The 16,411-nt window shown below is 50.4% G+C and overlaps 1 protein-coding gene across 1 annotated transcript in view; it reads left to right on the top strand.

The window, feature by feature from the left end:
• Window positions 1-16,411, top strand: part of TESK2 (testis associated actin remodelling kinase 2) — a 101,421-nt gene that overhangs the window by 32,273 nt on the left and 52,737 nt on the right. The window contains exon 3 of the mRNA XM_040334371.1: window positions 9,351-9,399. Within this exon, the coding sequence (XP_040190305.1) occupies window positions 9,351-9,399 (49 nt within the window). The remainder of the gene's footprint in view (window positions 1-9,350; window positions 9,400-16,411) is intronic.

The raw sequence follows: 16,411 nt of genomic DNA, 5'->3' as shown, positions 1-16,411 counted from the left end.
CTCCAGAGATCGACGCTGTTTTCCCCCCCGCTCCAGAGATCGACGCTGTTTCCCCCCCGCTCCAGAGATCGACGCTGTTTCCCCCCCGCTCCAGAGATCGACGCTGTTTCCCCCCCGCTCCAGAGATCGACGCTGTTTCCCCCCCGCTCCAGAGATCGACGCTGTTTCCCCCCCGCTCCAGAGATCGACGCTGTTTCCCCCCCGCTCCAGAGATCGACGCTGTTTCCCCCCCGCTCCAGAGATCGACGCTGTTCCCCCCCCGCTCCAGAGATCGACGCTGTTTCCCCCCCCGCTCCAGAGATCGACGCTGTTTCCCCCCCGCTCCAGAGATCGACGCTGTTTCCCCCCCGCTCCAGAGATCGACGCTGTTTTCCCCCCGCTCCAGAGATCGACGCTGTTTCCCCCCCGCTCCAGAGATCGACGCTGTTTCCCCCCCGCTCCAGAGATCGACGCCGTTGCCCCCCTCTGCTCCAGAGATCGACGCCGTTCCCCCGTTCCAGAGCTTTTTTTTCTTCAAATAAATCTTTATTTTTTTATGACAATTTGACACATTCTTTTTCTTTTTTTTCCTTTCTGTGGAGACTTTGCAGGGAGAGTTTTTTTTATATTTTTATGACGTTTTGGGTAATGGGCTCGGAGTTGTTTGTCGGTGAGGATTGATTGCGGCCTTTTCACCGAGCGCTCAAGTCACTGACTCGTAATTATCGGACGGAGAGTGACGGCTCTCCAGATCGCCGTTCCGGTCGGCTTGGTTTTTATTGGCGCTATAAATAATATTCATCTCTGAAATGAGTCAATTGACAAGTTTAGAAGCCAATTATTCAGATTTATTGGTTCGCTGTTACACAAGGCGCAGAAATGTAGCTTGCGAGATGACGGGGGGGCGGAGTCCGCCTGCTGGAAATTTACATATTGATTGGCTCTTCGGGTAAAAACCAATTCAATGGTCTCCTAGGATAAGACGGCTTTAGGTTCATTGTAGTGTTTATGGGATGTTTTTATGATTTCTTTGTTTTTCTACTTATAGAGGACTTCAAATATCGCACTAAGTAGGCTCCGGCGTGCAACCAATTATAACCCCTTCTGCCCCGGACCATTTGGCTGGCCAAAGACCAGGCCACTTTTTGCAATTCGGCACTGCGTCGCTTTAACTGACAATTGCGCGGTTGTGCGACGTGGCTCCCAAACAAAATTGACGTCCTTTTTTTTCCCCACAAATAGAACTGGTTGTTTTTTTGTCAAAACGTCAATCACCGCCATGTTAGGAACGCCCACTCCCACTGGTTTGATTGGTTGGCAGACGTTTGCCGGAGTGCCTGGAAAATGGTGCCTAGGTGGATGCAGCAGCTGTCCCCCAGCGTCTCTTCACTGAGAACCGAGCGATCAAACACTGCTGATGGATCCGTTCTCTCACCTCCCAAAGAGGAGCGCCACTGCCTGTCAATCAGCATCTCTCCTGCTCTGCTCCTCTACACTCATTGGAGCGCTGAGCTGTGGAGGGGGGCGGGGAGCGGCTCGCTGAGAGGCTGAGATATCCACCAGTCCAGGCAGCTGACAGATCCCCAGAGGCGGGATGACGCAGACAGAGAGGCAGCAGTGGGAAGCTGTTGGCTCCAGCTTCTGTCAATAAAATTCTGTGGCAGAGGAGAGGCCGAGCTGCACTGTGTGTCTATAGACGCAGGTAGCATGGTTTGAGATCGCACCTCCATAGCAACGGCTTGTTATGGGGGGACTTGCCAGGAGGAGGATCTAGGAGCGTTGGTGGGGGACCCCAGAAGAGGAGGATTGGGTGTTGCTCTGCATGGAGCCGAACGGCGATGCGCAGGCGCAATATAGCGCCGACTCGCCGTTCGTCTCCTTTCGCCAATTGTGACGCGGCTTACGCGACGGGGAGAGCTCGTTTTTTTGTCAAAACGTCAATCACCGCCATGTTAGGAACGCCCACTCCCGCGGGACTCGCAACCCGGAGGACACGGGTGAATAGCTGTACCCAGGTATGTACAGCAGCAAAAAAAAAAATTATAGGCATAATCGTATTGTAATGTGGGGGGCCAATGTAATAGGGGGAAGTCGTTTTTATGGGTGAACCACCGCTTTAAGTAAATATGTTTTTTGCAGGACTAGAGACGCTTGTATAAGTGAAGGGAATGGAGGGCCAATAGTTCAAGACTGAAGCTGTAAAGCATTGGAAAGACTGCTGTCATTCAGCTAAGGCTATAAAAACTCCTGTGGTAATGACATGTTGCCTTTCTGTCCTTCAAGGAATGTATAAAACACATTCGCATATTCATACAGAGGAGTCGGAAGTACAAAAAACTGAGGAGTCGGAACATTTATCTACCGACTCCACAGCCCTGGATTCTCCCCCCCCCATAGAGGAAAGCGGAGATCTGACAGGTCCGTTTCTGCACATTTCTGTGCGGAGACGGACTAATCATCCGTCGAATCAGTGGCGATCAACGGAGCGATCCCCGCTGAGCAAGCGGATGTCTCTAAAAACGCATCCGCACTTGTGAAAGGGCCATTTTTTCTTTCTTTTCTTTTCTTTTCTTTTCTTTTCCTTTTCCTTTTCTCCTTTTTGGCCTCTTTCCCCCCTGATGATGTTATACTGTGTGATATTATTGCTATGATACATCAAATAAATGATCACTCTTCCATATAAAGCCGTGTCGGGTGTTTTGTCTGTGGACCTCCCGATCTTCTTCCTTCTGTAGACCTGGGAAGGAGGAATATTGATTTTCTTCATATTGGATTTTCCTTGGGGTTCAGCTTGTGCCCCCCCTCCCTCCCCCCAGGAAACACAATGAGATTGAAATTGATTTAAATGATATTTATGAGATGATACAAATTCCCCGGCTTTATATGAAACGATCACTTTGTAAAACCAATTCAGTTTAAAATAAAAGATAAAACATGTATACATATACTGATCGTTTCAGTCAATGGCTGTATGGGGGAGGGGGGGAGGGGTTAATGTCAGGACAAATCTGATCTTAGGAGAGCAGGCAGAATTCCTAGCACAGCCAGAAACCTGTGCTCTCATGCCTAGCGTGGTCAGTTTTTAAAGAGGAGTACCGGCCACAATTTCACTTTTTAAATATAAATACCCCTGTAATACACAAGCTTAATGTATTCTACTACAGTTAGTCTGTAAACTAAGGTCCGTTTTGTTAGGTTGTTACAGCATTTAGACACTTTATAATATAGAAATTGACTGGGGCCATCTTAAGTGTGGGCATCATGAAGCCAGACTGTATGACTTCCTGGATTTCAGCCTTGCAGATCTCGCACATGCTCAGCTCTGCACAATCAGTGTCAGATCAGGTTTCAGCACCTGTGCTGTCCAAGTCACATGATTCTTTGAGACTGGGGAGTGCACAGACTCCTGGAAAGTTACACCCACTACATTCCCAGGAGTCTGTGCGGTGTAGGTTAGGAAGCATTAAGCACCTAGGTGCAGGAAGTGGGAAGATTAACTATTCTGCCTAGCAACAACACTTTGAAGGCATCTAAAAAAAAAAAACTTTTTTCGTAAAGGACTAATGACATTTTTTTAAAACTACTGATGTAATGTTATATTTATGGGTGGAACTCCACTTTAATAGGAAAGCAGGGGGACTGGCAGGATGACCAGGGATTTTACACAAATGAAACGGGAGACTTCTCCATACCCGTACATGGGGGAGCAGCCAGGAATATGACATGTTGGGGTAACAAACGCTTCTATGTGTGAAGGTGAAAATCCTACAAAGTCTTGTTTGTTTTTAACAAATATTTTTTTTTTTATACTTAAAGTGATTGTAGAGCTTCGAGTTTAAATAATAAACATGTCATACTTGCCTCCACGGTGCAGTTTGTTTTTGCACAGAGTGGCCCCGATCCTCCTCTTCTGGGGTCCCTCTGCGGCTCTCATGGCTCCTCCCCACATCCGATAACCCCCTCTGGGAAGCTCTCTCCGGGGGTTACCTTGTGGGCACGCTCCCGAGCCCATCATTCAGCGTCCATAGAAACCGAACGTAGGACTCGGCTCTGCCCACTGGCGCCCACTTCATTAGATTTGATTGCCAGCAGCGGGAGCCAATGGCTGCGCTGCTATCAATCTATCCAGTCAAGAGGCAAGAACCCCCGGGCAGAGGATGAGTGTCTCTACCAAGGGAAATTCTGGGCTCGGGTAAGTAATAGGGGGGACTCAGGGGGGTGTTATTTCACCTTCATGCATAGGATGCACAAGGCGTTACAACCCCTTTAACCTGCTCTCTGTAATGGATTTGCACAGAGCAGTCCCGATCCTCCTCTTCTCGGGTCCCTCTGCTGGCATTACTGGCCCCTCCCTGATGAGTGCCCCCCACATCAAGTAGCTCGCTATGGGGGCACCCGAGCCAAGTCACAGCTCCCTGTGTCCATTCAAACACAAAGTCGAAACCCGGCCCCGCCCCTCTCTCTCCTGTTTGGCTAATTGATTTTGATTGATGGCAGCAGGAGCCAATAGTGCCGTGTTGCTGTCTCAGCCAATTAGGAGGGGAGTCCCGGGCAGCCGAGACACTCCTGCAACACTGGATCTAGAGGCGGCTCAGGTAAGTATTAGGGGGGGGGAGGGGGGAGTCTTAGCGGGGCTCAGAAGCGAGTGTGTTCAGCAGGAGGGGAGGAGCCAGGAACACCAGCGGGAGATTTGAGAAGAGCAGGTAAGTATGACGCATTTTTGTTTTTAGATATTTTTTATTATTTTACCTTTTTATTCTCACTTTAAATCTGTTTCATCGATGTTCCGGTTTATCTCCTTCTAGTGAAATGTTATTCGGGTCATTTTATAATGCCAATCCTTTTAATGTTTGGCTGCGCTCCATTGGCACAGAACGGGCCGCGTCGGGTTCCTCTCCTCTCTAGATATGAATTATCTGATGAGGGGGAGGGGAGAGAGCGCCGCTGTCCCTGTGCCCGCTATTGTGTGCTTATCAACGTTATCTGTCCGTTCTTCATCTAAATAATCAGAAAGTTGTATTTGTATGAAATGAGGGGGGGGGCGGGACATAGAAGATCGAATCTCTTCTGCTCCAGCAGGGATTGGCAGAGATTTGATCCATGTATGGGCAGGCTGGTTGTACACAGCAGTCTGTCAGCAAGTCCTAGACGATGAATAACGACCGGGGCCTGCCGATCGGCTGTGTCCAATCACCACCCAGAGCTGTGTGTGGACAATCAACACAGAGGGAACACAATCTCGGTTTCTGATCCCTGCAAAGCGAAGCAGGGGTAAGAAACACAAAGATTAGTAAAAAGCAGCACACATTACACGTTGTTGGGCACACATTAGACGTGGTTGGGCGCACATTACACGTGGTTGGGTGCACATTACACGTGGTTGGGCACACATTACACGTTGTTGGGCGCACATTACACGTTGTTGGGTGCACATTACACGTTGTTGGGCGCACATTACACGTTGTTGGGCGCACATTACACGTTGTTGGGCACACATTACACGTTGTTGGGCGCACATTGCACGTTGTTGGGCGCACATTACACGTTGTTGGGCACACATTAGACGTTGGGCACACATTACACGTTGTTGGGTGCACATTACACGTTGTTGGGCGCACATTGCACGTTGTTGGGCGCACATTACACGTTGTTGGGTGCACATTGCACGTTGTTGGGCACACATTGCACGTTGTTGGGCGCACATTACACGTTGTTGGGCGCACATTACACGTTGTTGGGTGCACATTACACGTTGTTGGGTGCACATTACACGTTGTTGGGTGCACATTACACGTTGTTGGGCGCACATTGCACGTTGTTGGGCGCACATTACACGTTGTTGGGCGCACATTGCACGTTGTTGGGCGCACATTACACGTTGTTGGGCACACATTACACGTTGTTGGGCGCACATTGCACGTTGTTGGGCGCACATTACACGTTGTTGGGCACACATTAGACGTTGGGCACACATTACACGTTGTTGGGCGCACATTACACGTTGTTGGGCGCACATTACACGTTGTTGAGCGCACATTACACGTTGGGCGCACATTACACGTTGTTGGGCGCACATTACACGTTGTTGGGCACACATTGCACGTTGTTGGGCGCACATTACACGTTGTTGGGCACACATTACACGTTGTTGGGCGCACATTACACGTTGTTGGGCGCACATTACACGTTGTTGGGCGCACATTACACGTTGGGCGCACATTACACGTTGGGCGCACATTACACGTTGGGCGCACATTACACGTTGTTGGGCGCACATTACACGTTGTTGGGCACACATTGCACGTTGTTGGGCGCACATTACACGTTGTTGGGCACACATTACACGTTGTTGGGCACACATTACACGTTGTTGGGCGCACATTACACGTTGTTGGGCGCACATTACACGTTGGGCGCACATTACACGTTGTTGGGCGCACATTACACGTTGTTGGGCACACATTGCACGTTGTTGGGCGCACATTACACGTTGTTGGGCACACATTACACGTTGTTGGGCGCACATTACACGTTTTTGGGCGCACACACATATAACCCCCCCTAGATGTTAACCCCTTCCCAGCCAGTGTCATTAGTGCACACTGATCACTGTATTGGTGTCACTGATGTCATTCTCGGGGTCGGTTCACTCCACGTGCAGTCCAGTGCGTTTTCTTCCGCTTCAAAAACGCATGGAGAGTCGGTTATATGGCTTTTCAATGGCTTACTTCACACCAGTGCTTGCAGGGCACCAGGATGCTTTGTGATCGCCTTGTCCTTTGGACACAGCAGATCGGCGCAAAGGGCCAATCACAGCTGATACACCCCCAGGTTATCGGCATTCCTTTTCTCACACACTGTCACAACATGAGGAGAGGAGAGCCAGTGTTTTGTCGAGATAGTTCCCCTATTGGATAGGGTCCGGCCCGGTGCAGCGCATGCTCAATCGGAGGCCACGGAAATCTCCGAGCCTGAACAGCTGTAGACGGAGCATGCGCAATAAACACGGCGCTCGCTTTCGATGCTCGGGGCTGGTTATACACTCGCTCTATACAGCAAGGGGCGGATACTTTTCTCAAAGGGGCAGATATGGTTATAGGATGCCGCATGATGGGCGGTGCTTTGGGATGGGCGGTGCTTTGGGATGGGCGGTGCTTTGGGATGGGCGGTGCTTTGGGATGGGCGGTGCTTTGGGATGGGCGGTGCTTTTCTCAAAAGGGCAGATGTTATATTGAGCAGCCCCTTTCATCACGCATCGCCCATCATAACGCACCGCCCATCATAACGCACCGCCCATCATAACGCACCGCCCATCATGCATCTTCTAACCATATCCGCCCCTTTCAGAAAACCATCCGCCCCTTGCTGTATAGAGCGAGTGGAGAGCGGCATGTATAACCAGCCCCGAGAGCGAGCGCCGTGTTCATCGCGCATGCTCCGTCTACAGATGACGAACAGCTGTTCAGCCTCTGAGTTTTCAGTTGGCTCGGATTGCGACTGCGCTATCCAGCCCGAACCCTATCAGATGGGGGAACCATATGGTTAGAACACCGGTAACCAGCAGTCCTGACGGGGGACATTTCACTGATAAGTGCTGCCTATACCTATCGGTGGCCCATGAGTGCGCCCTGTCCTTATTGGTGGCCCATGAGTGCGCCCTGTCCTTATTGGTGGCCCATGAGTGCGCCCTGTCCCTATTGGTGGCCCATGAGTGCTCCCTGTCCCTATTGGTGGCCCATGAGTGCGCCCTGTCCCTATTGGTGGCCCATGAGTGCGCCCTGTCCCTATTGGTGGCCCATGAGTGCGCCCTGTCCTTGCTGGTGGCCCATGAGTGCCCCATGTCCCTGTTGGTGGCCCATGAGTGCGCCCTGTCCCTGTTGGTGGCCCATGAGTGCGCCCTGTCCCTGTTGGTGGCCCATGAGTGCGCCCTGTCCCTGTTGGTGGCCCATGAGTGCGCCCTGTCCCTGTTGGTGGCCCATGAGTGCGCCCTGTCCCTGTTGGTGGCCCATGAGTGCGCCCTATCCCTGTTGGTGGCCCATGAGTGCGCCCTGTCCCTATTGGTGGCCCATGAGTGGGCCCTGTCCCTATTGGTGGCCCATGAGTGGGCCCTGTCCCTATTGGTGGCCCATGAGTGGGCCCTGTCCCTATTGGTGGCCCATGAGTGCGCCCTGTCCCTGTTGGTGGCCCATGAGTGCGCCCTGTCCCTGTTGGTGGCCCATGAGTGCGCCATGTCCCTGTTGGTGGCCCATGAGTGCGCCCTGTCCCTGTTGGTGGCCCATGAGTGCGCCCTGTCCCTATTGGTGGCCCATGAGTGCGCCCTGTCCCTGTTGGTGGCCCATGAGTGCGCCCTGTCCCTGTTGGTGGCCCATGAGTGCGCCCTGTCCCTGTTGGTGGCCCATGAGTGCGCCCTGTCCCTGTTGGTGGCCCATGAGTGCGCCCTGTCCCTGTTGGTGGCCCATGAGTGCGCCCTGTCCCTGTTGGTGGCCCATGAGTGCGCCCTGTCCCTGTTGGTGGCCCATGAGTGCGCCCTGTCCCTGTTGGTGGCCCATGAGTGCGCCATGTCCCTGTTGGTGGCCCATGAGTGCGCCCTGTCCCTATTGGTGGCCCATGAGTGCGCCCTGTCCCTATTGGTGGCCCATGAGTGCGCCCTGTCCCTGTTGGTGGCCCATGAGTGCGCCCTGTCCCTGTTGGTGGCCCATGAGTGCGCCCTGTCCCTATTGGTGGCCCATGAGTGCGCCCTGTCCCTATTGGTGGCCCATGAGTGCGCCCTGTCCCTGTTGGTGGCCCATGAGTGCGCCCTGTCCCTGTTGGTGGCCCATGAGTGCGCCATGTCCCTGTTGGTGGCCCATGAGTGCGCCCTGTCCCTGTTGGTGGCCCATGAGTGCGCCCTGTCCCTGTTGGTGGCCCATGAGTGCGCCCTGTCCCTGTTGGTGGCCCATGAGTGCGCCCTGTCCCTGTTGGTGGCCCATGAGTGCGCCCTGTCGATGAAGAATTACTTTTTTTTTTTTTATATGTCTTTTCTTTTCTTTTATTTGTTTAGTAAATAGTAAAGCCCTGCAGTGGGCACTAAATCCCACCACAAGAAAGTTCTATTTGTGTGAAAATAAATAAGTGTTACATGAGCGAGTAATTGTCATTCAAAGTGTGACAGCACTGAAAGTTGGCCTGGGCAGGAAGGGGGTAAAAGTGCCCGGTATGCAAGAGGTTAAAGACAAAGGTGACCGTATACAGTTACAATCTTCTTTTTTTTTACATGTAACAGTTCTGTCTATGCGTTTCGGGGTGATCTGTTCCTGGGGGGGGGGGTTTCTCTGCCTTGTATTGTCTGCAGGTTCTTCTTGTGTATTCTGAAGTCTCTCTCCTCTCTGCAGGTTCATGGGCGTGTGCGTTCACCAGGGCCAGCTTCACGCGCTGATCGAGGTAAGATTTCATCTTCAGTTACAGGAACTGACATTCGAGGAACCGCGAAATCCAAAACACGCCCTCATTGGGCAATTATTCCCACGGACTCCGATACCCACAAGCTTTGTGTGACCTGCACTCAGCGACCAATCACATCCTCTCCTTTCTTCACCAATCACCTCCTCTCCTTTCTTCACCAATCACCTCCTCTCCTTCCTTCACCAATCACATCCTCTCCTTTCTTCACCAATCACCTCCTCTCCTCTCCTCACCAATCACCTCCTCTCCTTTCTCCACCAATCACCTCCTCTCCTTTCTTCACCAATCACCTCCTCTCCTTTCTTCACCAATCACATCCTCTCCTTTCTTCACCAATCACCTCCTCTCCTTTCTTCACCAATCACATCCTCTCCTTTCTTCACCAATCACCTCCTCTCCTTTCTTCACCAATCACCTCCTCTCCTTTCTTCACCAATCACCTCCTCTCCTTTCTTCACCAATCACATCCTCTCCTTTCTTCACCAATCACCTCCTCTCCTTTCTTCACCAATCACCTCCTCTCCTTTCTTCACCAATCACCTCCTCTCCTTTCTTCACCAATCACCTCCTCTCCTTTCTTCACCAATCACCTCCTCTCCTTTCTTCACCAATCACATCCTCTCCTTTCTTCACCAATCACCTCCTCTCCTTTCTTCACCAATCACATCCTCTCCTTTCTTCACCAATCACATCCTCTCCTTTCTTCACCAATCACATCCTCTCCTTTCTTCACCAATCACCTCCTCTCCTTTCTTCACCAATCACCTCCTCTCCTTTCTTCACCAATCACCTCCTCTCCTTTCTTCACCAATCACCTCCTCTCCTTTCTTCACCAATCACCTCCTCTCCTTTCTTCACCAATCACATCCTCTCCTTTCTTCACCAATCACATCCTCTCCTTTCTCACCAATCACCTCCTCTCCTTTCTTCACCAATCACCTCCTCTCCTTTCTTCACCAATCACCTCCTCTCCTTTCTTCACCAATCACATCCTCTCCTTTCTTCACCAATCACCTCCTCTCCTTTCTCCACCAATCACCTCCTCTCCTTTCTTCACCAATCACCTCCTCTCCTTTCTTCACCAATCACATCCTCTCCTTTCTTCACCAATCACATCCTCTCCTTTCTTCACCAATCCCATCCTCACCAATCACCTCCTCTCCTTTCTCCACCAATCACCTCCTCTCCTTTCTTCACCAATCACCTCCTCTCCTTTCTTCACCAATCACCTCCTCTCCTTTCTTCACCAATCACATCCTCTCCTTTCTTCACCAATCACATCCTCTCCTTTCTTCACCAATCACCTCCTCTCCTTTCTTCACCAATCACCTCCTCTCCTTTCTTCACCAATCACATCCTCTCCTTTCTTCACCAATCACATCCTCTCCTTTCTTCACCAATCACATCCTCTCCTTTCTTCACCAATCACATCCTCTCCTTTCTTCACCAATCACCTCCTCCTCTCCTTTCTTCACCAATCACATCCTCTCCTTTCTTCACCAATCACCTCCTCTCCTTTCTTCACCAATCACCTCCTCTCCTTTCTTCACCAATCACCTCCTCTCCTTTCTTCACCAATCACCTCCTCTCCTTTCTTCACCAATCACATCCTCTCCTTTCTTCACCAATCACCTCCTCTCCTTTCTTCACCAATCACCTCCTCTCCTTTCTTCACCAATCACATCCTCTCCTTTCTTCACCAATCACCTCCTCTCCTTTCTTCACCAATCACCTCCTCTCCTTTCTTCACCAATCACCTCCTCTCCTTTCTTCACCAATCACCTCCTCTCCTTTCTTCACCAATCACCTCCTCTCCTTTCTTCACCAATCACATCCTCTCCTTTCTTCACCAATCACATCCTCTCCTTTCTTCACCAATCACCTCCTCTCCTTTCTTCACCAATCACCTCCTCTCCTTTCTTCACCAATCACCTCCTCTCCTTTCTTCACCAATCACATCCTCTCCTTTCTTCACCAATCACCTCCTCTCCTTTCTCCACCAATCACCTCCTCTCCTTTCTTCACCAATCACCTCCTCTCCTTTCTTCACCAATCACCTCCTCTCCTTTCTTCACCAATCACATCCTCTCCTTTCTTCACCAATCACATCCTCTCCTTTCTTCACCAATCCCATCCTCACCAATCACCTCCTCTCCTTTCTCCACCAATCACCTCCTCTCCTTTCTTCACCAATCACCTCCTCTCCTTTCTTCACCAATCACCTCCTCTCCTTTCTTCACCAATCACCTCCTCTCCTTTCTTCACCAATCACATCCTCTCCTTTCTTCACCAATCACATCCTCTCCTTTCTTCACCAATCACCTCCTCTCCTTTCTTCACCAATCACCTCCTCTCCTTTCTTCACCAATCACCTCCTCTCCTTTCTTCACCAATCACCTCCTCTCCTTTCTTCACCAATCACCTCCTCTCCTTTCTTCACCAATCACCTCCTCTCCTTTCTCCACCAATCACCTCCTCTCCTTTCTTCACCAATCACCTCCTCTCCTTTCTTCACCAATCACCTCCTCTCCTTTCTTCACCAATCACATCCTCTCCTTTCTTCACCAATCACATCCTCTCCTTTCTTCACCAATCCCATCCTCACCAATCACCTCCTCTCCTTTCTCCACCAATGACCTCCTCTCCTTTCTTCACCAATCACCTCCTCTCCTTTCTTCACCAATCACCTCCTCTCCTTTCTTCACCAATCACATCCTCTCCTTTCTTCACCAATCACATCCTCTCCTTTCTTCACCAATCACCTCCTCTCCTTTCTTCACCAATCACCTCCTCTCCTTTCTTCACCAATCACCTCCTCTCCTTTCTTCACCAATCACCTCCTCTCCTTTCTCCACCAATCACCTCCTCTCCTTTCTTCACCAATCACCTCCTCTCCTTTCTTCACCAATCACCTCCTCTCCTTTCTTCACCAATCACCTCCTCTCCTTTCTCCACCAATCACCTCCTCTCCTTTCTTCACCAATCACCTCCTCTCCTTTCTTCACCAATCACCTCCTCTCCTTTCTTCACCAATCACATCCTCTCCTTTCTTCACCAATCACCTCCTCTCCTTTCTTCACCAATCACCTCCTCTCCTTTCTTCACCAATCACCTCCTCTCCTTTCTTCACCAATCACCTCCTCTCCTTTCTTCACCAATCACATCCTCTCCTTTCTTCACCATTACATCCTCTCCTTTCTTCACCAATCACCTCCTCTCCTTTCTTCACCAATCACCTCCTCTCCTTTCTTCACCAATCACATCCTCTCCTTTCTTCACCAATCACCTCCTCTCCTTTCTCACCAATCACCTCCTCTCCTTTCTTCACCAATCACCTCCTCTCCTTTCTTCACCAATCACCTCCTCTCCTTTCTTCACCAATCACCTCCTCTCCTTTCTTCACCAATCACCTCCTCTCCTTTCTTCACCAATCACCTCCTCTCCTTTCTTCACCAATCACCTCCTCTCCTTTCTTCACCAATCACATCCTCTCCTTTCTTCACCAATCACCTCCTCTCCTTTCTTCACCAATCACCTCCTCTCCTTTCTTCACCAATCACCTCCTCTCCTTTCTTCACCAATCACCTCCTCTCCTTTCTTCACCAATCACATCCTCTCCTTTCTTCACCAATCACCTCCTCTCCTTTCTTCACCAATCACCTCCTCTCCTTTCTTCACCAATCACCTCCTCTCCTTTCTTCACCAATCACCTCCTCTCCTTTCTTCACCAATCACCTCCTCTCCTTTCTTCACCAATCACCTCCTCTCCTTTCTTCACCAATCACCTCCTCTCCTTTCTTCACCAATCACCTCCTCTCCTTTCTTCACCAATCACCTCCTCTCCTTTCTTCACCAATCACCTCCTCTCCTTTCTTCACCAATCACATCCTCTCCTTTCTTCACCAATCACATCCTCTCCTTTCTTCACCAATCCCATCCTCACCAATCACCTCCTCTCCTTTCTTCACCAATCACCTCCTCTCCTTTCTTCACCAATCACCTCCTCTCCTTTCTTCACCAATCACCTCCTCTCCTTTCTTCACCAATCACCTCCTCTCCTTTCTTCACCAATCACATCCTCTCCTTTCTTCACCAATCACCTCCTCTCCTTTCTTCACCAATCACATCCTCTCCTTTCTTCACCAATCACCTCCTCTCCTTTCTTCACCAATCACCTCCTCTCCTTTCTTCACCAATCACCTCCTCTCCTTTCTTCGCCAATCACATCCTCTCCTTTCTTCACCAATCACATCCTCTCCTTTCTCCACCAACCACATCCTCTCCTTTCTCCACCAATCACCTCCTCTCCTTTCTTCACCAATCACCTCCTCTCCTTTCTTCACCAATCACCTCCTCTCCTTTCTTCACCAATCACATCCTCTCCTTTCTTCACCAATCACCTCCTCTCCTTTCTTCACCAATCACCTCCTCTCCTTTCTTCACCAATCACCTCCTCTCCTTTCTTCACCAATCACCTCCTCTCCTTTCTTCACCAATCACCTCCTCTCCTTTTTATGTTTGGTCCTGTCTTCTCTGATCCTCCCCTTCTTCCACGGTCCCCAATCCCTTGGGGCACTTTGCACATACTCAGTTTGGTGTGTATTGCTAAAGTTTTTTTTTTTTTCTTGGGCGGGTGCATGTGATCAGCACAGGGCCAATCGGCACTGTCCAGACAGAGGGTCAGGGGTCCCTGCAGCCTCATACATGTAGGTGAGCGCGCCTTCCAACAAATCCAAATAACGTTCCATGTTACAAACCCCTCCAGAAATCCCACCCCTATTGGACATCTTCGTATCATCAGAAGACCCCCCCCTTCAGACTTAGTGCAGAGCCTTGTGGTCAGGAGGAGGCGGAGCGTCGGATTTGGGGTCGGATGTGATACTGAAGAAGGCGAGCATGCACCGCTCTGCTCCTGTCCCGCACCTCATCTCTGCAGTTCAGATCCGTCTTCCGGAGACGACGGTGATGAGCAGAAGACACGAGCGGCACACGGCGGCGTCGTCCTGTATAATTATAGACACGTCTTGTACATCAATAACCGCTCACGTATCTCCGCCTACACGCCCCTCATCATATCTATTATTAATCCGTGTGGGCTGAAATGCGTTAGGAGTTATCTCATGTAGAAGATTTATCTATAATAAATATACCGTATTTATCGGGGTATTGCGCGCTCCGGCGTATAGCGCGCACCCCTAAAGTGGACCCGACATTCCTGTAAAAAAACATTTTAGTACTTAGTTTTGGTGTCTTGCGCGGCGTCCATTGGCGGCCTCGTCGGGTCCGGCGTCCTTCTGCGGCTTCGGGTGTCCTCTTCGTCGGGTCCAGAGTCCTTCTGCGGCGTCATCCCCGCTTTCCTACGCCGAGTTTGAACACTGCGCCGGCATATACCGAGCGCAGTACACTCGTGTATAGTCGGGCAGGCTCGGCTACTCTCGCGCTCACGTCCTGGGCGTCCTGTAGGTGAGCGCGAGAGGAGCCAAGCCTGCCCGACTATACACGAGTGTACTGCGCTCGGTATATGCCGGCGCAGTGTTCAAACTCGGCGTATATCGCGCACCCACGATTTTGCCCTGATTTTCAGGGCAAAAAAGTGCGCGGTATACGCCGATAAATACGATATATATTGGAAGGAGTGCTGTGTTCCCAGAATCACCTCTGATCAATATCTCACATTAAAGAGGACCTGTCACGCTTTTTTTCTATTACAAGAGATGTTTACATTCCTTCTAATAGGAATAAAAGTCACACAATTATTATTATTTTTTAAAAATAAAAAATTTAAGTAAAATGAATAAGAAAAAATAAAAATGTATAGCGCTCTGCCGAGCTTGCACGCAGAAGCATATGGAAGTCGCGCCCGCATATGAAATTGGTGTTCAGACCGCACACGTGATGTATCGCCGCGATCGTTAGAGCGAGAGCAATAATTCTAGCCCTAGATTTCCTCTGTAACTAAAAACTGATAACCTGTAGACATTTCTAAACGTCGCCTATGGAGATTTTTAAGTGTCGAAGTTTGTCGCCATTCCTCGAGCGGGCGCATTTTTGAAGCGTTGGCTATCAGTTTACTTGACGTAACTTTATCTTTTACAGTATTAAAAAAAAATTGGGCTAACTTCACCCCCTGTGACTGGACACGGCTCCCCGACCTCGATATGTGGTCAGGTAACACGCTTTCCATGTGGGGCTCCACATGCGATTTCCCTCCGTCTTGGCTGGGTGAAGAGCTGCTTTGTGGATCCCATTCTAATCCCCCCTGAGGAAGCCTTAATGGCGAAACACGTAGGGATGGGAACAATCTTCTGTGACCTCATACAACTTTGGGAACACCAGCGTCCCATAAACACTTTTTCTGTTGGTCTCGGCACAGTTATAATCCCATCCTCCGCCTCCTCCATTTCTTTTCTCTAATGAGGAAAGTGGCGGGGTCTGCATCCCTCTAGACATGATACATTGATGACTTAAAAATGTAACTTAATTACACACCGGGGGGGGGGTTTCTCTTCCTGGCCAACTGTCCTGAAATGAGGAATAAAATCCTCCTCCTCTTTGTGGGTGATGGGGGGGGGGAGTGAGACCCGTCAGACCCGTCAATGTCTTTCCTGTGCTGTGCAATGATTTGTTTGGAGAACCTTTTTGCTTCTTTAGTCTCTTCCCAGCAGAACCTCCATTGTTATACTCTCCTCTGTAATGTCTCACAATAGACTGACCCCCTCCTGAATTCTTTGTGTCCCCCCATGTACTGACCCCCTCCTGAATTCTTTGTGTCCCCCGTGTACTGACCCCCTCCTGAATTCTTTGTGTCCCCCGTGTACTGACCCCCTCCTGAATTCTGTGTGTCCCCCATGTACTGACCCCCTCCTGAATTATTCGTGTCCCCCATGTACTGACCCCCCTCCTGAATTCTTTGTGTCCCCCGTGTACTGACCCCCTCCTGAATTCTTTGTGTCCCCCGTGTACTGACCCCCCTCCTGAATTCTTTGTGTCC

This window comes from Rana temporaria (assembly GCF_905171775.1).
Source record: "Rana temporaria chromosome 7 unlocalized genomic scaffold, aRanTem1.1 chr7c, whole genome shotgun sequence".
NCBI lineage: Eukaryota > Metazoa > Chordata > Amphibia > Anura > Ranidae > Rana > Rana temporaria.
The sequence above is the reverse complement of the archived record's forward strand: the minus strand, read 5'-3'. Positions and strand labels throughout refer to the sequence as shown.